This window comes from Castor canadensis, chromosome 3 (genome assembly GCF_047511655.1).
Source record: "Castor canadensis chromosome 3, mCasCan1.hap1v2, whole genome shotgun sequence".
Lineage (NCBI taxonomy): Eukaryota > Metazoa > Chordata > Mammalia > Rodentia > Castoridae > Castor > Castor canadensis.
This window is the reverse complement of record NC_133388.1, coordinates 49,277,280-49,300,932: the sequence shown is the minus strand read 5'-3', so window position 1 is coordinate 49,300,932 and position 23,653 is coordinate 49,277,280. Positions and strand designations below refer to the sequence as shown.

General features: G+C 38.0%; 1 protein-coding gene across 2 annotated transcripts in view; it reads left to right on the top strand.

Moving 5' to 3' along the window:
- Peli2 (pellino E3 ubiquitin protein ligase family member 2) overlaps nucleotides 1-23,653 on the top strand; it is a 140,838-nt gene that overhangs the window by 107,789 nt on the left and 9,396 nt on the right. For both annotated transcript variants that reach the window (XM_020185965.2, XM_074067914.1), the window contains exons 3-4: nucleotides 14,174-14,275; nucleotides 22,013-22,210. In XM_020185965.2, the coding sequence (XP_020041554.2) occupies nucleotides 14,174-14,275; nucleotides 22,013-22,210 (300 nt within the window). The remainder of the gene's footprint in view (nucleotides 1-14,173; nucleotides 14,276-22,012; nucleotides 22,211-23,653) is intronic.

Sequence of the window (23,653 nt, the reverse complement as noted above, 5' to 3'; positions counted from 1 at the left end):
ATTTATAGTTGTATAGATAAAAGTAACCACAAGAATAGAAATATACCTCTTCTTTTTTATATTGTTGGTATTTTTTGTTTCTTTTTTTATTGTGCTGGGGGGGTTCATTGTGACATTTACAAAATATCAAATATATCATAGTTGAATTCACACCCTCCATCATTCCCCTTTATCTCCCCTCCCCTCATTCCTGGAATAGTTTCAACAGGTCTCATTTTTCCATTTTCATACATGTGTGTACAGTATTTGCACAATATTCACCCTCCTGTACCCTTTCCCCCATCTTCCCTTCCCACTGGAACCAAACCAACCCCGCAAACAGGCCCTGTTCTGCCCTTCTATTCTCCAATTTTGTATGTTTTTTTTTTAAAAAGACATTTTTGTTTGTTTAAGATAGCTTATACAGGGAGTTTCCTTGTGACAGTTCCATATATATATATATGTATTATAACCTGAATTGGTTCATCTCTATTTTTCTCCTTTCTATCTTAGTCCCTTTCTTATGGTTATTTCAACAGGTTTAGAAATCCTATATTCATTCTTCTAAGTAATCATATAAAATATAGAAGAAAAGGCAAAGAAAGGAGAGTTCATAATGGAAAAGATTTTTTTAAAGACAAAAGCCCAGAGATTGAATTTTAAATTCCATTTATAATGGATAAAAATGTAAAATGTACTTGATCTTCATTATTTGTAGATTGCATGTTTACAAATTCATATATTCAATAAAATGTATTTGTAAACCCGAAGTCAATAATCATGGCCCTGTTGCATTCATTCCTGAACATGTGCAAAGTGGCATAAGTTTTGCCTGATCTGATGTGTACATTCCCAGCTGAAGCCCAGCAAAGCCAAGCTCTGTCTTTTGCTTCAGTTCTCATATGATAAACAAGTGTACTTTGCTTGAGCTACTTAGTGCCAAGTTTCTCATTTTTGTGCTTTTTCTTAATGATTTCACTATTAAAAATGGCTCCAAGCATAGTGTTGAAGTGCTATCAAGTGATCCTAGTTGTAAGAAAGCTGGGATATGCCTTACAGAGACTATGCATTGTTAGATAGGCTTTGTTCACCTAAAGTGTTGTTGATTGACCATGAGTTTAATGTTAATAACTTACTAATATAGTACACTAGAAAAAAAAGGAAGAGGAAATTTGGCAATCTGTACGAGAAGCTGCACCAGAAAGTACTAAAGTATCATCTGTAGTATATGATTTAATTACAGAAAAGTGGCTGAGTTTTTGGACTCATGAGATCATGGCTAATTAAAAAAGCATAGTGTATATCATTATTGTGAGATTGAAAGCCAAAGAAATGTGTAATCATATTACCCAGGATCAGGAAAATGCTAAACCTTTCTCAGCTACTCTTTTAATGAGAAATATTGTACATAGTTGTTTATAAGAAAACAAAGTTATGTATTGATTGGTTGACAAAAATGGTGTGACAAGAGACTTTCCTCATTTTCTAGGTTTATCTTAACCTAGAAAAAGTTTCTCCTAGAAGCAATGGCTTTATGCTCACTAGTTTAATCTTTGTGACAATATTCTATAACATGACTATGAAAATGAGAATTAACTGCATTTAAGGATAAATCTAACAAAAGATGTGAAAGACCTTTGTGCTGAAATATACAAAATGGCACCAAAGAAACTGAATACCTAATTATCTGGAGAGAGATACTGAGTTCATGGATTAGAAAACTAAATATTGATTTGAATTCTGTCACCATTGATTTGTAAGTTGAACACAACCTCAGTCAAAATGGCAGCAGGTTTTTCTCAAACTAACAAGCTAATTATAAAATTCATTTATAAATATAAACCCCAAATAGTCAAAACTTCTTTGAAAAACAAGACCAGGGTTAGAATATTTCATTGACATTAAGACTTATTTTAAGCCTGCAGTAAGTAGGACAGTGTGGTACATTGGTGTAAAAATGAATAGGTTATCAGGAATAAATCCACATATATCTCCACCTATATATGAACATGTGATTTTCAGCAAAAATCACATTTGAAAATGATAGTCTTTTCCAATTGATAAGGAAATGGTGTACATTCCTTTCACCATGTTCAAGAATTAGCACAAAATGACTCACAGACCTAAACAAAATCTTCTTAAAGAAAATAGGAAAATATTTTCCACTTTGGGTTAGGCGAGATTTCTTAGACATAAAACCAAAACCATTAATAAAAGAATAAATTGATAAATAGAAATAATAATTAAGAATGTTCTTTGAAAGAAACTGTTGATAGTGTGTAAAGATAAGGTACAAACTGAGAAAATAAGAAACTTGTATTCAGAATACATAAAGAACTCTCAAACTCATAAGATAATAAACAATCCAGTTTTTGAAAATTAGTGAACTTGTTGAGCAAAGCCTTCACCAAAGACGCTATATGGGTGACAAATTGCATATGAAAAGATTCTCAATTTCATTAGTCCTTAGGGAAATGAAAATTAAAACCATAATGAAACCAAGCATTGTAGTTCATGTCTGCAATCCCAGCTAATCCAAGGCAAAGATAAAGAGGATCAGAATTCATAACCAGCCCAGGCAAAATGTTAATGAGACCCTCATCTTAATCAATAAGCTGGGCATGATGTTACATATCTGTAATCCCACGTATGCAGAAGGCTGTAGATAGGAGGATTGCAGTCTAAGGCTGGCCCCAAGCAAAAATGTGAGACCCTACCTGAGACATAACTAAAGCAAAAAAGGGCTGGAGCACTGCTCACACTGCTCTAGCCAGTGTGAGGCTCTGAGTTCAGAACCCCAGTACTGCCAAAAGAACAGTGAGATATTGCTGTACATTCCCAAGGGTGGCTAAAGTTGAAAGACTGACAGTCTCAAAGTTTACAGGATGTTCAGAAAATAGAATCCACATTCAGTGCTGATGCAAAATGATACAAGCAATTTGGTGGTGTCTTCTACTCCTGAATGTTTACCCAAGAGAAATAGAGGCCTTTGTCTGTATAAAAACTTGTACATAAATATTCATAGCTGATTTGTTTCCAGTAGTCAAAAAATGGAACTAACCCTGTGTCCATCATCAGAATAACGATCTACAGTTTGCGGCATACCTTATAATTGAATACTACTCAGCAATAAAAAGTAACAAACTATTGATACACACAGTAGTCCATTCTAAGTACCATGACCAAACACGTGTTCAAGTGATATTTTTAAACACAAAAAGTAAAAGTATAAATGTGCTAAAGAAAAAAATAGAAACTCTTCATTAGGAGTGAGAAAATGCTTTCTCCTTATGAAATAAAACCCCCAAATCATCAAAGAAAATACAAGTTTAACTGAATAACTATAAAAAATCTGCAAGGCAAAAATGGACCTTAAAATCAAAACTCAATGAGTGAGAGTAAGTAATAGCACCCTGTATCACAGACAATGGGAGTAACCTCTTTAATATAGAAAGAACCTACAAGCCAATAAGAAAAACAGCAACAACCCAAAAGAGTAGAGGCCAAATAATATAAGCAGTTCACAGTCAAGAAAAGGAGGGGTAACTTTTACTCATCCTTTAAAACTGTTCAGCCGTATTCATAACACTAGAAACAGTGATGAAAAGTATAATGCGATCGTCTATTATATATCAGAAGGTAAGGATTATAACAGTAACTTCCTGTTTTGGTGAGGCTGTGGGGAACACACCCATTTATTTCCAGTGAGAATGTAAATTGGGATAACTTCTCTGAGAAGTTAATATATTTTGTAATATTTTTCAGTATTTAAAGTATACATGCCATATACTGTTTGATCCAGCAATTGTATTTCCAGGAATTTATACTATAGATATGTCCCTTATATGCAAAAAGAATACCTGGATATTTATTGCATCATCACTTACAGTTAAAAAAAAAATAACACCAACCAAAAAGAGATGTACTGAATAAATAAGACTACATCTATATCAAAAAAGAGTGAGCCAACACTAAAACTACATGATGTAGTCCATTGTATAAGTTACTGTGTTTTGTGAAGGAAGCAGAATGGAACACTGTATGTATGGTAAGCCGTCATTTCTTATAGAAACACTACGCTAGTGTAGGCAAGAGTTTACTTTGGAAGGATACACAAGAAACTAGTAATACTGGGTCTCTCTGTGATAGATTGGAATTAGAGGGAGCATATGTTCCCTGCTCACATTTGACACTTTGTGCACATTTTTCCTTATTAAAAATATTATTTCCTTAGGAATCAATCAAGAACCCAAAGACTCTATGAAATTACCTATCAAGTTGTCCAGTAGGCACTAGGAATGCTAAATAATCAAAATAATTGTATACTAGAATTACATGTTGGGTACTCTACTCTGAATACTTTACAGACATCATCTGAGTTTTTCCAGCAACCCTTCAAGGTAGTAATAGTGGGAGTACTTCACAGGTTAGGAGACAAACTCACAATGTGGCTGAGGGGCACTCAGCTAATGTGGAACCTTTTAAGAATTTCAGTTTAACGAGGCATTCGAGGAGTAACATTCAACCATGCCCAAGTTCCTACCAAAGATATTTGTGGACAGTTTTGTGTGGTGGCAGATACTTCCAAGGAAAGATAGCCATTCATTTATTCTAAATTTTGAATATTAGGATTGTAATTTGCATGAGTCTAGCATGCTCAATATCTTGAAAATACCAGCTGCCAAGATACATGTTATCTTTTGAAAATAAATATTTTTGTGGTTCTATGTAAGTAGAATTGTGGACTTAAGTGATTCCATAAAGAAAATGAAATTCTTTAGCACACTGACAAATTTTAAATGTAGGCCAAGTCTTTAAAAAAAAGTCAAATGAGGGGAAAAAGATTAAACCCCTCCCCTCTTTTTTAACATCTTTTAAATGAAGACTTTTACATCTGTCACCATTACTAATCAATAGGGTTTTGTGTTTTGTTTTATCTGAAGAAGTCTTTTTATTTCTAAGTACTTAAGGGATGGTTTGGATAGCTGATAAACTGGTGTACATATTAAAATAATTATATGCCAGGTCTTTGGGTATCTTAGTATAAAATCGATTTGTGTCAGATCCAATTTATAGCATCTGGAAATTTGCCTGCTTGGGCTAACAAATCAAGACTTGCATTTCCCACTGACTCGCTGTAACACTTTACATCCTGTGGATGCCTGTGTACTTTCCCTCAGTGCTCTTCAGAAACAAGGTGTGCCTTGTCTTACTCTTGGCATTTCACCTAAATATTCCATGCTCTTCCTTCCTTCCCATGCTCCTTCTTGCTCATGTCTAGGACCATAAAATGTTGGAAAGCAAATGCACTGCCACCTTAGAAAATGATTCTGTTGGGATTTACTTTTCTCTGCCTCTTACCAGGTGAGGGTGGCCCCTCCACCCTTCTTCTGTGGGTGACCATGAATGGTCTTTGTCACATGATCAAATCCTAGGTGGCCAACAGTCCTAACACCTCGGTTCCAGAGCATTGCCTTGTACCATGGGTGTAACACTTTCAGGACCTCCTCCTTACCCTCTCCTGCTCTGTCAAGAGCTGACACACAGAGTCAGTATGGAGAGATGTCTCCAAAAGGCAGTACAATTTCCAAAGGCATAATAGGCCACCATTTACAGTAACTTGTGTACACTGCATGCTGCTAATGTGAATATGTTTATGCGTATAGATATGTGTACAAGTCACAGCATTCCTGTGGAAAAACTCTGCTTCACTCCAGTTTTCCAAAAGAGATAACACAGAACAAAAGAGGCTGCACATTAGGTCAAGGTTCTAAAACAGCTAAATAATCCATGCAAACTTGAATATGAACTTTTCACTTGTTACCTAGGTGGATTTTGAAGCAGATGAAACATCTCTGCTGTTAAACAATGGTAACCTTCCTGGGAACACAATACCAGCCCTTACACAGATTACAAAACTGAGGCACAGAGCACCTGAGTAACTTATCCAGAGTCTCACAGCCCTCCGACAGTGGAGTGGGAATTCAGTCCTATTTGTACTGTTGACCACAAAATAGACTGCCAGCATTGAAGGCTGTTTTTAAAAAACAAGAGTCTTTGCCCTCAAGGAGCTTTTCATCCAACTGGAAGTGGTAGAATTCCTGGGGACAGACTTACAAAGTGCATGAACTTGATCTTTTCCCCTCTCTAAACAAAGACCTTGATGTTTATATCTTCTGAAGTATATCCAGGTCAGGTCTTCTCTTGTGACCAGTACAACCAACTAAATCCAGCGTCATTATTAAGAGTGACCTCAAATTAGAAGCAGGCTTAAACATTCTTACCCTGTGGCATCTGTGCTTGCTGGCTGGTTAGCTGCATCTGCACCAGCTCTGTTCTGTACATTGCATGCAGTAGGTTCTCTGCCATGGTTTACCAGGGTGCTCAGCAAGCTGAGCTAGGATATGCATAGGAGCAACCCAGCGCCAAGTTCAAAGGTATCACACTAACAAATTGGCTTATCATTTTGATTTATGAGGGAATACTACTGATTTTGATGAAATCCAGGTTAGCCCTCTGTGACTTTCTTATTGTAGCCCTGGCTGAAGCCTTTGTTTGAAATATGGTTCCTTGAAAAGGGAATATTTTAAAGAGTGTGTGCGTGCATTATAAATTGTGAATTCCTTTAGCCACCTCCTCTCTTTAGAAATAGAACTCATACATATTTTATACATAAACTGACAAGGGTGGCAGAGGCCTCATCTTCCCTGTAGCAATTTGAACCAGACTGATTGAGGATTTATTGCCTAATTATACTTGTCATCCTGACGTAAAAGTCATTAGTTCTGGAAAAACATGTTTGTCATAGCAGGATTATCTCTAATTAATACAGTCAATAGCTGATGTACCTTTAAAGCCAAAGAGAATAGTCATCTCCAAGGCATAGGTGATGGCCCACAGGAACTGATGGCAAACACCTTGGGGTCATGCAGCAGTACTCTAAGTACCGGCTTGCATGTGAGGAAAGAAAATGCCACGCTCCATATCATTCCCTCTGCTTTGAATATAGTGAAATCGGTGCTGCCAGCATTGACTCCCCTTGCTGCTGAATTATAGAGGTAGTAACTGAAGAATCAGACAGGGGTTGTAATTTGGCTATAGTTGGTGTGTGTCTGAACTAGAATGCAGACCTGATCCAGTATTCTGTGTCCTCAGCACCACAACCCATGAACCAAGTTGATCTCTGCAGTACCCACATGTAATTGTGTACAATTGGAGCTCAGCAGAACAAAGCAAGTGTGGGTTGTCAGTGACGTTGCAGTGCGGTGCTGCAGTTTCACACACGGTGTCAGTGCTGTGTCAGGGCAGCTATTAGATATCTGTATGCATTTGATGTCCTGTGGTACCCATGCTGTGCTGCCTGCATCACGGTGTTCACGGTACTCAGAATAGAGAGGTGTCCAGCAGTCACTTCCAGGCTGCCCCACAGTCACAGGAGCTCATTCAGTTGCTCATAAGTGTGCATGTGTCTGCCACAGACATACATATCCAAAGTTTGTTTTGAACAAAAAAGCTGCAGCTCATGGGATCCATTCAGACCTATCCCAAAAATGGCTTATTATTGCCCACAGTGATTAAAATTCTTCTCCAACAAAATACCCTGCAATAGAATGCTTGTGTTTAATAAACAGAACTGCTGTGAAAGGACAGTGCAGTCATCGTTCCATTTTGTCAGGTCCTTTCTGCAGTAATCATTTTGTATAGCTATTTACTTACAGTGTGTAATGAAATGGAATATTAAATTACAGTTAAAGAGATTGGAAATAAAGTTTCCCCAAACATGTGACACCTCAGCAGGGGAGCCTGCATGTGGTCTACCAGACCATAAGAGTGCCAGGCAGTGGCTGTCATTTAGAAGGCTTTTGAGAACACAAGCTTAGACTGGGTTTCTTGGTGGACCCCAAAACACAAAGGAGCCACAACTCCCAGAGGAGAGTGTAAGGCTGTGTCCTAGGACTTCCCCTGCAGCTGAGACAGCTGGAACTGGAGCATCCACTCCCAAGTTGACTTCTATCCTATATGTCTATGTCCTAGTGCTTTCAGGCCTCCCTCTCCCTGAGTGAAGTTTATTCTCCAGGGACTGTCACGTGACTCCAGTTTCTAGTAGGGTGGTAGTGTCAGAGGAGTCAGTCAGGCTTCTTACCTGCCACTATGACTCCAAGAGTGGCAAGTGGAAGCTACAGGGCTTCTAAACTAGCCGCAAAAGTCCCAGTATCACTTTATCACTTCCCCCACATCCCAAGGGTCAGGCTAGTTACCAAGGCCAACCCAAATTGTACCTAATGGTCTCCAGAGCAGAAAGCTGTGACACTCCCTTTGGAAATAGATGAGTTTTGTAAGTACTGGTTGCCCAATGGCTGCTTTGTATTTAATGAGAAAAACTGAAATGTTATACATTGTTTGCTCTGCTTTGCATTTGATTTTTGCCTTAATACAGTGAAATCAGTGAGCCTGGCTCTGACTCCTCGTTAGATCAAATATAATGGAAATAAAGCTAATTGTATATGGACAGCAACAGCAAGAGAGGCTACAGAGTTGACGGGAGGCTTTTAAGTGTGAGGGACTTAGGAATATGATGGTGCTGATGACTGAAATAGGAAACCCAGGAGAAGAGTGATTGACCAAATAGTATCTGGATGCTAGTAATAAAATATCACAATTAAGTAACAAAGGATCCAACCAAAAGCAACCTAAAACTCACTTTTCTCCCAGAAGTGGGAACAGGAAATTCCAAATTTGGCTCAGCATCCCAAAGATACCATGATATCATTCAATTTCTCTGAGTCTTTTGAATCTCCTCCCCCCCCAACCCTGCCAATAGTGTTGCAAGACACAGCCATCTTAACTCCAAACACCATTTTTGAAATAACAGAGAAGGGGGGAATCTCACCTGATTTCTTTTTCCCCAGAAGGCCCACACCAGATTTCTCTTGAGTCCTGCTGGCCAGGATGGGGTCACACTGCCATGGACTCACCTTGGAGAAGACCAAGAGAGCTAGTGTTGGCATTATTAGGCTGCTGGGGGAGCCAGCTTGGCTAGCAGGGAGAGAAGCATTTGGTGGGAAACCAGTACTGGCTGTCATAGGGCTGAGTGCCCTCCTCTTTCCCCACACAGTTGACAAAAGCTCACTTAGCAGTCCTGTAGAGCTTACATTAAATGGGTGAGACCATAGCTATAATAAATTAATGTTTTCTAGAAAGCAGTTAGTTTCCCTGTGGGCTTTCTCCCTTTTACTATGTAGTCAAGAGCTATCCCACTGACTCTTAACAAGTAAGATTTAATTATTTCCCTTGTATACTTTAAAATTTGAATGAAATCTCTTTGGCTCCATGAAGATGGGTATCCCCTTACGCATCTTGCAGGATCACCTTCCTGCTGTTAACCTGGGATTACCACTTTCTAAGTGCCTTTATGAATGCACACATAGGATTGTGAGAGGAAGAAAAGTCTATGGACAGGAGTCACGTTTGTTTTAGTCTAGAGATTTGGAGAGCTTGCTGACATTTACTTTGTAGTTGGGAGTTGAACCAGGACACCAAGTCTAACTGTTCCTGTCCTTAATGGCAAAGGCTAAGCTGAATCAATGACATGGATGGCACAGAATAAGAAAATGCAGGCCTCAGCTAAGGAGAAAATTGCCTGGTGGGAGCATCTGGAGTTACAAAGTGATGCTTCATTTCTTCAGCTGGATAAAGTTGGAGTCCTTTATTCAGTGTATCCATAATTTTCTGATATTTTACCCAGTAAAATTCACACTTGCAATAAAGTGGCTTTTATTTATTTATTTTATTGAGCTGTGAGTGTTACAATTGGTATCTTTACAGGTAAGGGTAGGGAGGGTGAGGGGAAGACCAAATAAAGAAGTTGCAAACATCTGTGTCTCTAGCAAGTTCATTCATTTGTTCATTTGTCATTCATGGAATGCCTGCTGTGCCCTCAGTGCTGGGTATGGAAGAATAAATGAAACCAGCCCTGCCGTGGAGGCTCTCAGTGTCCCAAGAGCGACTGCCTTGTACGCACAGTAAAGCAACAGAGAGTGAGCACGAGAAATTAGTGTTGTCTACCCTACAGGCTGCTTGGCTGGTTTTCTTTAGTGTACAGGGCATAGTTTCCAAACTGAGTTATTGTAATAAAATCACAACACTGTGTTACAATAATTGTACTTGAACTGAATTATAGTAAATAGGAAAAGAAGACCCACCTATCCTCCTCCCAGTATTTCAGAAATAGATTTAAAACAAGTGCTTTGGGGACATCATTTCTAAAACACTGAAATGACTAACTCACATCAGTGATATCTGTGATTTACTAAAAACTATGTTTCAGGAAGTCATATTTTAAATGTTAAAAAATGTTATTGAAAAATTGATAATTGTAGCAAAAGGAAAATAGTGTAATACCTTATATACGTGTAGATTTCTCTGTAAGAAATGACCCAAGAAAGAAAGTGAAAATTGATCTCCAGCTTAAACTTTCCCTTAACTTCCCCCCACCTAACTTAGCCCTCACCGTAGGCTTTAACAAGTGCAGACAAGATCATGTGGCTTCGAACTCCTGTCATCCAGGGGAATGTGCATTCCTTTTCCAAGAATCTCGATGATAGCTTTGGGGTCCTGGTTTTCATGGCCACCTCTTGCTCCAAATGCTTGCTGGGTTATCTGTCAATGTGGCCCCAGTGCACCAGTACTTGGGTCTCTTCTTCCAGGTTCATCACCTGGGAGCAGTCCCTGCCAGGACTGGATGTGACTGACCTGCAGATAGATGTCACACTGATTCTGAAGTGCCTCTGCCACCCCTGCTGTAAGGCTTGCTTTACCTGCTACCTCCAAGCCACTCACTACCTTTTGGGCCTGGCACAGAGTCTCTTTTCCCACTTTCCTGTCTTGCCCAAATCCAGGGACCTCTAAACCACAGCTCTCAACAGGACTTGCTTAGTCAGAAATGTGCAGGGAGCATGTCTTCCTAACACAGGAGCAATTCCTACCTGTCCATTGAGGATTAGCAACACAAAACACTGGCAGAAGTTTCAAATTACACATTTTCCTTAAATGGGCTCAACCTTCAAGATAGCCTGAATCAAACGTTTAAGAACTCAAAGTTCCGGTACTTCCTTTCCTTTTTGGGGCTGGGGTAAGACTCCCCTTTGCTGTGGCAGTTTCCATGTGTGGTGATAGTTTCCCTATAAGAAGCCTGTTATATTGGCTTATAGTTTAGGCACAGGACTGTTCCTAGAATGACATACCTTAGGAGAGTTGGGTTCAACTTAGTGCCTATAAAATGGCTGTTTCTGGTGTTTCCCTGAGTGGCGTGAAGTATCTCCAGGGTACCCTGCCCGGGGCTGAACTAGGCCCCAGGGTGGGCACAGTGAGCCTCCTGGGCATCAGTTTCCCAGTACATTTGGGAGAAATGTCGATGAACATGTTATGGAATAGACACAGAGTTTATAATCAGTTGAAGGTAAGGTGTTTGAGCATGAGAAACTTCACCTGTGAGCTGCTCCCCAGACATCTGGAAGGTTCACGTATCTGTCTTCTAGTTAAGGCATATTGGTTACCTAAGAAGACACTTTCATACAAAGATGTTTTTCCTTTTTTAAGAAGTTTTGTGTGGTGGCACTTGTTAAGTCCTTAGTTTATATAATAAGTGCTTCCACATGAAGTTGTGTTTGAATTAGTATTCTGATAAATTGCATCTATCTTAAGTGACCCTAAAATAACTTACTTTGTAAATAATCACTCCTTGATTGAATTTTATTTTTTTTCTAAACTAGGCTTTTTCACTGACTAAAAAGATAAACAAGTATCCACTAATTGTCTTATAATTTAATTTTTCCCCAGATTTATTGAGGAACAACTGACAATGAAAATTGTGTATTTTAAAGGTATATAACATGATGGTTTGGTATATGTATACAGTATGAAATATTATACAGCCAGTTAACATGTCCAGCACATCTGCCGATCTTAAACTGGAAATAGTTCTTTATAAATTTTGTCACACTGATACAATTGAATTTACCTAACTCAGACTAGTGAAAATTTGGAAATTTATACTTGTAAGTAGAATTGAGTAGTTTAAGAAATATTTTCCAATTTAAAGATCTATATTATCTTTTATACTTGTATTATCTTAATAAAGCATGTAAAATAAAACATCAGTTCAGTCATGAAATTTCTCAGGGCAAATTATTAACTAACCATGAGACTCCCTGTTAGAAATGTGGACCCCAAAAGGACACCATTTTATGCTCCTTGTAATATTCCTATTTGGGTCTTAGATGATGTATGGCCACCATTTCTCTCTCTGTAGTTGGAGGACTCTTGAAATTGTCTAGGGAACAACACTTCACAGTGGTTCTCCTGGCCAATGCCCATCCTAGTGCCTATGTTCTTGCTCTCCTATTCTTAAGCTTCCTCCCTCGTATCATACTGCATGTCTGCTCTTGCTAATCAAAAATTTAACCAGTTGTACCTCCAGGGATACCAACCTCTCCAAAACGCCAGGATAGTTGGCTGATACCCACCTTGCGGAGGTTGGAGGATTGGCTTGAGAGTCTTTACAACCTGTGGCTGCAAGGGACCTTCATCAACTTCAGGGAAGAGGAAATCTTCATTTTTGGAGCCTGGGTATACGCCATCATGAGGCTCAGCACCCCAACATTGTTTGCCAACTAACCCTCCCTTCCCCTACGCCGCCCCTTGCCAGCTCAAAGAAGCCAGAGTGAACACAACGCCCCCCTTCCTTAACAGACAAAAAAGGGAGGAATGTTGGCAATAATGGCACTGATAGGTTTCAGTTCTTACTGCACCCTTAAGCTTCTGTTTTCCAGGGTCACGGTCCTGCCTCAAGTCTAGCTTGAATTCTCCTTCTGCCCCAACCTCCAATCAGCATGAACCATAAGATCCTAACCAATCAGATCATGCTGAGTCCCACTGAAGGGTACTTAAGCCCCTGCCCTTCCTACTTCTCTCTCTTGGCTCTCTGCTCTCTCCCTCTCCCACCTAGCAAAAAAGAATCTCTTCGCCAGATCACTCCTTTCCACGTGGTCACCTTTGGGGCCTATATTTCCTTACACTCCCAGGCTAACTTCAAGAATGATTTGGAATCTTTTACTGCTTATTGCTCTAAGAAATTACCACAGTCAAATGTAAATGTTCCCAGTATGCTTCCATTGACTTGCTGTATGCGTCCTTCTGTTTCTTTATATAGTGCCATCATACAGTAACGCTCAATAGGAAAGCCTGTGTGAAAGAGTAGAAATGAAGATAAATTAAGCTAAGTTAGAGAAAATGTAATTGAAACAAGTCGGCATACAATTTCTTAAGTCAATTTCTTTGTTAATTTTAGAAGTATTAAAAGTTCATGGCCACAACTTAAGATGTATTCAAATGGTATTAATATGGAAAATATAAGAGCAGTATCTTATCTTACTATCTCTAGATTATTTGAATAGAATATTAATTTTGTTCTAGTCTAAAAAGAGAAAAATATGCAAGTTGTGTGTGTTCTCCTTTGGAGACAGGGTCTCACTATGTGGTCCAGGCTGGCCTTGGATTCTTGATCCTCCTGCCTCTGCCTACTGAATGCTAGGATTACAAGCATGTGCCACCATGCCTACCTATCTTACTTATTAATTCATGAAATACCTGGCTCTAGCAACTGCTTATACAAGATGAAAATGAGACATAGAAGACTAAAGACACACAGTCATCAATTAGAACATTTTAATGCAGAAATATTTTTAGGGTTTTTTCAATGACTCATGTACTGTGCTTAAAATCTCTAACCTCAAAAAAATGATATAACAAAATGTTACTGACTTACCTGTCTTGTGAGATAAGTTTTGAAACTTTAAATTACTTCAATTGCTCCAAAAATTCTATCACGGAGTTTTGGCAATCAGGAAGAAGCGTATGTTTCCCTGGAAGTGTGATTGAATAAATTCTTGCAAACTAGTAAAGTAACTTTGATTTGATTTAAATAGAATATTGTTCACATGATTACATGATAAAACCAGAATTGTTACTTTTGGCTCATCTTGATTTAGGGGACAGAACACAGGGACGGGCGCTGACCATTAGGCTTGTGCTGGGGTTTTGTGATCCTGAATTGCAAAAAAGAATTGTGGCAGGTTGGTAAAATGAAATTTTAATGAGTTCTTATTCTTTTTTTTTATTATTATTTCATGATTAGGCCATCAGCTGCAAAGGTCAGCACAGTATATCCTATACTTTGTCAAGAAATCAGACTGTGGTGGTCGAGTACACGCATGATAAAGACACGGATATGTTTCAGGTAATTTCTTTGTTTTTAATGCAAATTTTATCACATTTTGACTTCTGTATTTTGATATCTAACGAGAACATCCAGCACAGAAGTGTTTGGTGATGTCCAGGGAATTAGAGGTGAGGATAATACAAAACTTAGTCCCATTTGGTTTTTGAAAGAATTAGAAAACTTATTCTTAAAAACGTGAAAAGAAATAAGGCATTTTGTCAGATTTTAGTGTAGTAGAAATAGACATTAACATTAAGAATAAAAATAATTTTAAACCCAACCACTTTTAAAAATTAACATTTAAAATACTTCCTAAGACTACTAGCGTTAAAACCAATTATAGGCCTGGTATGATGCTACACAGCTGTAATCCCATCCACTGAGGAGGCAGAGATTGAAAGGATCACAGTCCAAGGCCAGTCCGGGCAGAAGTTTAGCAGGATTTCATCTAACCAACAAGCCGGGCATGGTGGGATGCAGCTATAATCTTACCTACTTGGGAGGCACAGGTAGGAGGATTGTGGTCTGAGGTTGGTCAGGGGAAAAAACACAAGACCGTATCTGAAAAATTACCAAAGCAGAAGAGGACTGAGGGTGTGTTTCAAGTGGAAGAGCATCTGCCTAATGAGCCCAAGGCCCCGATTTCAAATACCACTATACCAAAGCAAAAAACTGTTACAGGCCTTTCAGAAATAACTGTGAAATACTGTATAGCAAAACTCATGTGATATGGCCAACATCTTTTTCTCTTCTAGAAAATGTAAAGCTTCCGTTACTAATTAAAATTTAAGAAAAGAATGAAAAGCACAGTACTAAACATTTACATCAAAAGTTTTTTTTAAAAACAAATGACAGTAATTAAAGTAGAGGAGGGGTTCAGGAATAGTCTTAGTGGTATATCCTAGATAGTCCAGAAAGAAATAAAGGAAAAAAGATCATCAGCTAATAAAATGAAAAATAAATTAATGAGTTTATCCAAGGTTTGCTACTTTAAAACAATAGAAAATTAAAATTTAGACGAATAAAGGAAAAAAGCAAACATGAGTTGGAAGTGATAGGGCTTTGCATTTCTGAATGGAGAGTTAAATTATTAAATAAGTAATGTTGAAACAAATGTCAAAAAAGTTTGGTGGATACTGATGTCATAATGTATGCCAAAGTAAATTCTGGAGAATAAGCAGTTAAACAAAAATGAAGAAAGAAAACTCCTAGAACAGCATTAAGGCAAATCCATATTCTTGGAGTAGGAAGGATTAATAACAGCTGAGAAATAGATTTCTTTCTGGATGTCAAAAAATTGAAAGGCAAACAAACTAGGGAAAATCTAGTCAACAAATTAAGTAGACAAAGGATTGATATTTGTAACATGGTAATCAACTTTTCTCAAACTTTAAAAAATGAACAAAAAAAAACAGATGCAGTTCTGAAAAGAAGTATAAATATTTGATATTATTTGAAATATCAAATAATAGTAAGATACTCTTCATTGCCTATGAACCGGGAAACATTAACTAACAGAGTGTTGTGAAGCCTGTGTCGAAATTTGGAAGAAATACATACTTTTCTGTAGGTCCATTAAGTGAAAACTTAATAGTAAAAATGCTATAAATTAGCCAACTGGGAAAAAGTTATCAGTGCCTCACACCATAAAATTCCAAATAGGTTGAAGATTCAAAGACTTTTCTAAAAGATTAAGTAGAAGTATTAGAGGAAACATGGGGAATTATTGTATAACTTCAAGTTAAGAACTTTCTAATTATTAAAATAAAGCCCACAAACCACAAAAGAAATGAAGGATATGTTTTGATTTTTAGGTAGTTAAATTTCTGTGTGGTCAAAATACAATAAAGTAAAAACAAAAGAGAAATGACAAAGGTGGTGGGGGGGATATTTACAATTCATATTACAGTGGTTAGTGTCCAAAATATATATATTCTAGAAATCACTAAGAAAAAGACTGAGAAAAAGACTGTAGTTAACAGACAAATCAACAAAGGATTTGACAGGTAATTCATCAAAAAGGGGAATTAAATAGCTCTTAAAAATAAGAAAATGTGCTCAACCTCATTTATAAAAAAAATGAATTAAAATCACAGGTATTAAAATAATCACACTATTATTTTTCACTTATCATTATTGGAAAAAGTCCAGAAGGTTTTGTCAAAGATGTAAGAGAAATAGACTGTCCTCTACATGCTGCAAATTGATATAACCTCTGTGGGAGAGTGATTGGGAGATAGCTTTGAAAAATATGAACTGCTTACATGCTTCGATCCACCTTTTGTCTTTCTAAAGCTTTTCTCTTTCTATAGCTTTATATTGGAGATATCCTTACATACTTACAAAATGACATTTGTACACAGTTCTTGCTCAAAGCTTGCTTAATTGCAGAAGATTGGAAACAACCTAAAAGTCCTTCAGTAGAGGACCAGGTCAGTAAATTTGTGTGCAGCTGTACAGTGGAGGGAGTCCTGCCAAGGCAGCACAGCAGAACACGGAGAGACTCTACATACAGACTCAGAAAGAACTCCAAACACGTTAAATGGATTAGATATTAACATCATCAAATATGAGTCCTACTCATAGCATTAGGTTCGATTAAGATTACTTAATGTTAAATATTAACAAGTTAAATGAAAGTATTAAGTATAAGCAATTATGTTAAATGTTACATTAAATATTAAATGTTAAATTAGTATTGTTAGATGATTTAAATAATGCTTATATGCATTAAAAATTTCCAAAAGTATAAACAAGACATTCATAAGATGTTCCCTTTGTGGGGAAGGGGACTAGGCAGGTGGTATGTAGGAAGATAGTTCACACTTTCTCATTTGGGGACCATGTGAGTGTGTTAGTTTAAAAAAATTAAACAGTCATAGACAGATGAAGACAAAGGGTCATAGTCATAAATATAGCCAGTTTAAACTCAAAAGTAAGAATTATTTTATTTGAGCAAGATATTAGCAATGGTTAAACTGCATGTCATTCCATTATATAACTTTCTAAATATCTTTCTATCATCTCCTGCTAAAGAAGACTTCTCAAGAAGACCTAATTAAGTTATATTCATAGACTTCCCTGTTGATGTTTTTATGGAGCTTAATATTATAATTATTTCTTTGTACTTAGCAAAATCATGCATTTTCAGTTTAAAAGATTCGTTGGTACTCATACAAGTAAAGATTTATCAGATTTTCTACATAGATAGGGTGTGTTCTCAATAATTAAAAAAAGTGAATTAAGAATAATTTATAATTGTTGCTGGTTCAGTTTTCACCATTTAAATTAAGCAGTTTATTCTGATGGCACATGTAATAGTCAAGTATTCCTAAAGTGTGAAGCACTGACTTCCTTTAGGAAGAATCTTGTTACTTAGTAATTTTTCACCATTTCATGTACTGTTCTTTAATGACATGTTGTGACATGAACAGTGTATTCTTCACTATTGTGCAGTCGTGTTCTACTCACGTCATTTACTTCTTTCTCTGCAGAATAAAAGATTTAGTTGGATTTTTTAGTTTCCTGTTACCAATTTCTAAGTGCTTTATTTTGTCACACAGCATATTGAAAGACTCAAAATTTAATAAAAATTAATAGCTTTTAAAAACTGAGTGTGTGGCAGTAGAGGAGGTAATGACTATTAGTACTGTGTGGCGCCCTGCTTTGATTTGTGCTTTGGCTCCATGCCCTGCAGCCACACTGATTGTGATCCTCCCAGTAGAAAGGCAATGACATCTTCTACAGGCAGTTTTGGCCTTATGGACTCAGACCCCTTGACAAGTCCTCAGGGGACTTCAGGGGCTCATGGACCACTGTCAGAGAAACTCTGATTCATACTAGCCTCTGAATTTCATAGCCGAGAACTAAGATAATAAAGTCCAAGAGGTGGAACTACAATGGGCAGAGTGGATGGACTGAAGGTATTTTGGAGGTCCACTTGACAAGATTTATGAAGGATAGTGTGGCATGGAGGAAAGTGAACAATCTTGGGTCAGGATTTGTAGCCAGTCAGTCATTGCCTTGAGAAAATCTAGGGGCTGAAGGAGCATCTAAGTTCTGTTTGGAACATTTATGTTAGAGATACTTATTAGGCATAAATGGAGATTGGGTGTGTTAGTCTGCAGCTCAGGTAGAGATCAGGGGCTTGAGGCTAACAAATGAGATTTGATGAGACTACATAGAGAAGAGGGATGGAAGTGTTCACTATTTTAATGCCAGGTGACTATAAACACTGTGTTCAGCAGTGTGTTGATTGTGGGAACCTTGGCCCAAGTGATTGCAGTAAAGGTGAGCAGAAGGAATCCCTGTAGGAGTGGGTTGAGGAGGAAAGTTGAAGAGATGGGTGAGGAAATGGATGCTGTAGTTGGTGATGGGTTTTCCACGAAGTGCTGCTGGTGAGTGAATGTGAGACCCACCCTAGAGCTGGAGGGTTGCTTGCAGGAGGAAAGCCTTTCTAAGGAAGGGAGCCCAGTGTTGAGCAATGCTGCTCAAACTATGAGCTTGGCAAGTAGCAAGTCTGACAGTGCAGAAGGCACGGACGGCAGACATTGAAACTCCTATAGCAACCCAGTATTGCTGAAATGTTGGAGCACAGTATCATTTTTCTAGTATTCATTTTTAATGTATTTTGGAAAGCTATCACTGAGTGGTTGGAATTTTTAACAGAAATGAAAACAAAATGACTACTTTAGCCAGTTTGAAAAGTCCCTGAATGTGTTTCAAAGCCCATAACAGGATCCGTGTGAAGAAGCAAGTGATGATTCAAGAAAAAAACGGGGAGTGGGGATAATCAGGAGCAAATCCTTCCATGAGAAGGGAGACTGTTGGGATGCCAGGCATCCATAGAGAGGTCTTAGATAGGAACAGCAACATTTCATGCTTGTCATGAGAGGGACACTGGAAATCAATTTACAGGTGCAGGAGGCAAGGAAGGATAGGTGAGGGGGCTTCAGTGCCATCTTCCATGCATTGTGCTCAACTGGCATTCATGCACACTTTCCTTATATACAAAATGTAAAGTATTTTGAGTGGAGTAAAATTCTCCTTGTAGGTGCTATATGAGTACTAGTTCTCTGAGTATCAGATGAAATTCAGAAACATCTTGGCTTATCTACATGACTGCCTTTAAAGTAGTTTGGAGTCGAAGCCAGATGCATTGTCTCACACCTGTAATATAGCTACCTGTAATCTAGTTGGAAATCAGGAGGAGCACAGGTACAGGCCAGGCCAGGTAAAAAGTTCATAAGACCCCATCTCAAGGGGAAAAAGCTGGGCATGGTGGTGCATGGCTGTCATCCACCTATGACAGAAAGCATAAAATAGGAGGATTAACGGCTGAGGGGAGTACTCAGATGATACAGCACCTGCCTAGCAAGTACAAAGCTCTGGGTTCAAACCCCAGCACCACCAAAAAAAAAAAGGCACTGATCTAATAGAAGAAAGGACAACTTTCAGGTTTTCGAAAATAAGTTTTCAGCAGGAAAGTGACTTAGAAGTCTTTCCTGCCAAAAGCAGTATGAAGCTTGTTTCCTAAAATTTAAGTTTACTAGCACTCCAGAGGTTAGATGTCAATGGAAGTGAATTGATAAACAAATTTTATATGGCCAGTCAGATAAGGTCATGACTTAAAATAGTTGATCCTAGCAGGATGTTCCAGTTGGAATAAAATTTCATGTTTTACAGTCAACTTCAGTTAATTCACAGAGACATTAATTTAGTAAATTTGGATAAACTCAGAATTGTGGCCTTTCTATGGGGAGTAATTTCTGTAGACAAATGACAGCCTGGGAAGTGCCTTGATGGTGGAGCGCCTGCCAGTGTGAGAGAAGGAGCAGTTGTGTGGCGCTGCAAAAGAGGGCAGCTTTCTTCTATGACAGAGCTTTCTTCCATGAGACTGATGAAATTAGTACAGAGCCTGCCATTGTAGGGGCTCCAGTTTTGTGAGATGACCAGGCAATAAGTATTTATTACTTTTCTCATTTTTTTCTGATAAAAGCTTTTTAAAAAATCAGCATTGTGAGTCAGTAGAGCTTCTGATTTGCACACCCAGCTTTTCAGTGAATCCAGCAGGGAGAAGATTGTACAACTTTAGAAAGATGAATTGTCTGATACAATTTTATAATACATTTAATTTAGATTTTTATGCTGCATTGTCGAACAAGTTGTATGCTTTCTAAACCTGCAATGCATACATTTGGGCAATACGCAAATCTAAGTGAAAGCAGATATGTAGTGTACTCCAGGCACATTTCATTAAGACAAGAAATTAAAGGTTGTAAATGAAAAAAACAGAACAAACAAAAAAAAAAAAAGAGAAAATTCATGTCCATTGTCTGTTGGTTTTACAAGGACAGTCTGTGCGTGAGAATGTATATGAGAGATTTACAAAAGAAATTTAATGTTTTTCCACTAAGCAAGCAGAGTTAAGTGATATAAGACACCTTTTTACTCTATTCATTTGGATTAAAAATGTGTTCTACATTGTTATGTTCCAGACAGAATCTTGTGGTGAGAATAAAAATACCTTGGAAATTGATTTTCAGGACTATATGCATTATTCACACTCACACTCACACCCTATCTTGTGGAGAAAGATGAATGCACAGGATTGCGCATTCTTCCCACTGGCAGCTTCAGAATCAAGGTAACTATTGTTAGGAAGGACATTAATACCATTAGTGAGAAATTCCTCATTTACATATAAATGATTTAGACTTAAGGCTTTTGATACATATAATGTTTATCACTGTTTTCCAGTTCATAGACCAGCAATATATAAATGTTTAATATTCCATCTTGAGGTTTTCCTTATTCATAAACAAACACTTTTCCAAATAGTTCACAGAAAAAGTAGTACCTGTCTTATTTGTATTTCTTGAATAGGAAAAGCTCTGTTAGAACTCTTAAGATCTTCCTAATGAAATATATTCCTTCTGGCAGCATTTAAATCTCACCAAGAAAAATAATAACATTATTGGCAACTTTTTAGACTTCCCCCTAGAGAACTTTTTAGAATTCAAACATGAACTGCTAAGAGCAGCTTTTTAAGTCTTTCATTTGGCTACATCCCAAACTCTGGGCCAACTTGTACAAGCCCTTTATATCATTCTCGTATACACTGAGTAGTGATAATCCACATTTTTCTCTGTCTCCAGGTAAGGGCTATTCTTGCTCAGTGCTATGAGTCACTGTTGGATTTACTTAGGAAAACCATTCTCAAGAGCTGAGCAAGGGAGTGGGCGGCAAGAGTTCCTTGGTTTACTTAAAAGCTTGTTTTTCCTAGAAATAGAAAGAAAAAAAAAAGAATGATTTTCTGTGAAAAAAGTAATATTTCTACTGGATTGAAGAAATAAAATCTAATGTGTAGGGAAGGATCTAATATTTTCCTCCAGAATGGAAGATGGAGCTTTCTCTTCAGATTTAAAACCCGATGTGCTGATCAATAGCCATAGTTTTGGTTAAGCAAGATGAGTAAGTTCTAGAGATCTGCTGAACAGCCTTGTACCTGTGGTCAACAGTCATGGCGTCATGCATTCAGGTATGTAGTAAGGAGGATAGATCTGATGGTTTGTGCCCAGAATGTCTCCCTGAGTTAAGAAGGAAAAGGAGCACAAATGAAATTTTTTTATTAAGTTCTGATCCTCAGAACAGAGTGGTGAATGCTGGAGGGACTCTGGACACCCATTTTTTGGGAACAGATCACAGCAATGTGGTATTTTTCAGTTGAATCACGAGTGTGTTTGATTCATGTAGGTGGGCCGATCAACGGAGAGCCCCATTGACTTCGTTGTTACAGATACCATCTCTGGCAGCCAGAACAATGAGGAGGCCCAAATCACTCAAAGCACTATATCCAGGTTTGCCTGCAGGATTGTGTGCGACAGAAATGAACCATACACGGCACGGATATTTGCAGCAGGCTTTGACTCCTCCAAAAACATATTTCTTGGAGTAAGTATTGTTACTAATAAGTATGTGATTTTATGAAAAGCACCCGTTCTTATGATATAGGACATCTTATTGGGGGAATATTTGCATTTGTGTGATGCCTTTACTTCAAGTTTGAGATTTTAGTTTTTAGAAGGCCAGTTTGAAAAGCTGTTATTAAATATCAATTATTACTGTTACTTGTTCTGTTTGCTGTATCAATTATATTCAGTAATTACTTTTTTAAAGTCTATATAAGTACATATATAGGTGTATATATATATATATATATATATATATATATATATATATATACATACGTATACATATAGACATTGTGCCTAACATATTTATGGTGAATTTAAGAGTTTTATTTCAAAGGGAAAAATAAATGGCCAATCTATATCATTACAGCTCCAAGGTTAGTGAGGTATTCACGCATTGGAAATGTTTCATTGGGTTTTGCTGTGTTCCATACTGGGTATTATAGATAGGGTGCATAGTCCAGAACACAAAGTCCTCAGGTCACCTTATAAATGAACCTCAAAAGTTTTATGAATATCCTGTTTTAATACAGTTCCCTTTTGAATCAGGATATTTTTGCAGGGGGGAAAAAAAACATTGATTGTGGCCTAAACGATAATAAAAATGTATTGCCCCATGTAACAAGAGGCACAGAGGAAGGCCAGCTCTGAGGCTGGTCGACTCAGTGGTTCTGTGAGGTCCAAGCACTTGGTTCTTTCTGTCTTGCCCTCTGCCTCTCTTCAGCACACCAGCCTCCTCAGGGGAGATCTGCCTCCAGCTGTGCTTCCTAACATCTGCTACAATGAGACAGTTCCCCCCACAAAGAAGAGGCATGAGATATATCCTTCTCCCCACATCAGATGTTAGGAAGGGGCTAGACTGTTATGATCAGCTAACACTAAGCAGGACTTGCCCCCGTCTCCCTCCCCTGCCTTATAGACAGTAACTAGACTCTGTCACCAAGAAAGAGGGGTGTCTTTGTAGCATAGGCAACCCAGAGTGTTTGTCCTCCCAATTGTGTACATCTTTGAGGATGTAAACACTGATTTGCCTGAATACAAAATGGCTACAACATGTTGACTTAACTTTTAAAAAAATTTTTACTTTTAACACAAAGTCTTTTTTTTAATGATTGTCCTTCCTTCTGTACCCAGATAATGAGTACACGTGAAGCATTTTTAGTTAACAGGATAAGAGCAGTTCACAATTAAAACTGAAGAAAGAAAACAGGGCTGGGGGCAAAGCTCAAGGGGCAGAGTGCCTGCCTAGCAGGTGTGAGGCCCTGGGTTCAATGCCCAGTCCTGGATATGTACCAGAACATGAGGCAGGGGGCAGGGGGATCTCTAAGGGAGATCAGGAGCCAGGGCATTTCTAAGGTCCCAAGGTAGATACAATGTGTAGCCAGTTATACACCATTTATCCATTTCAGAATTGTCAGAATAA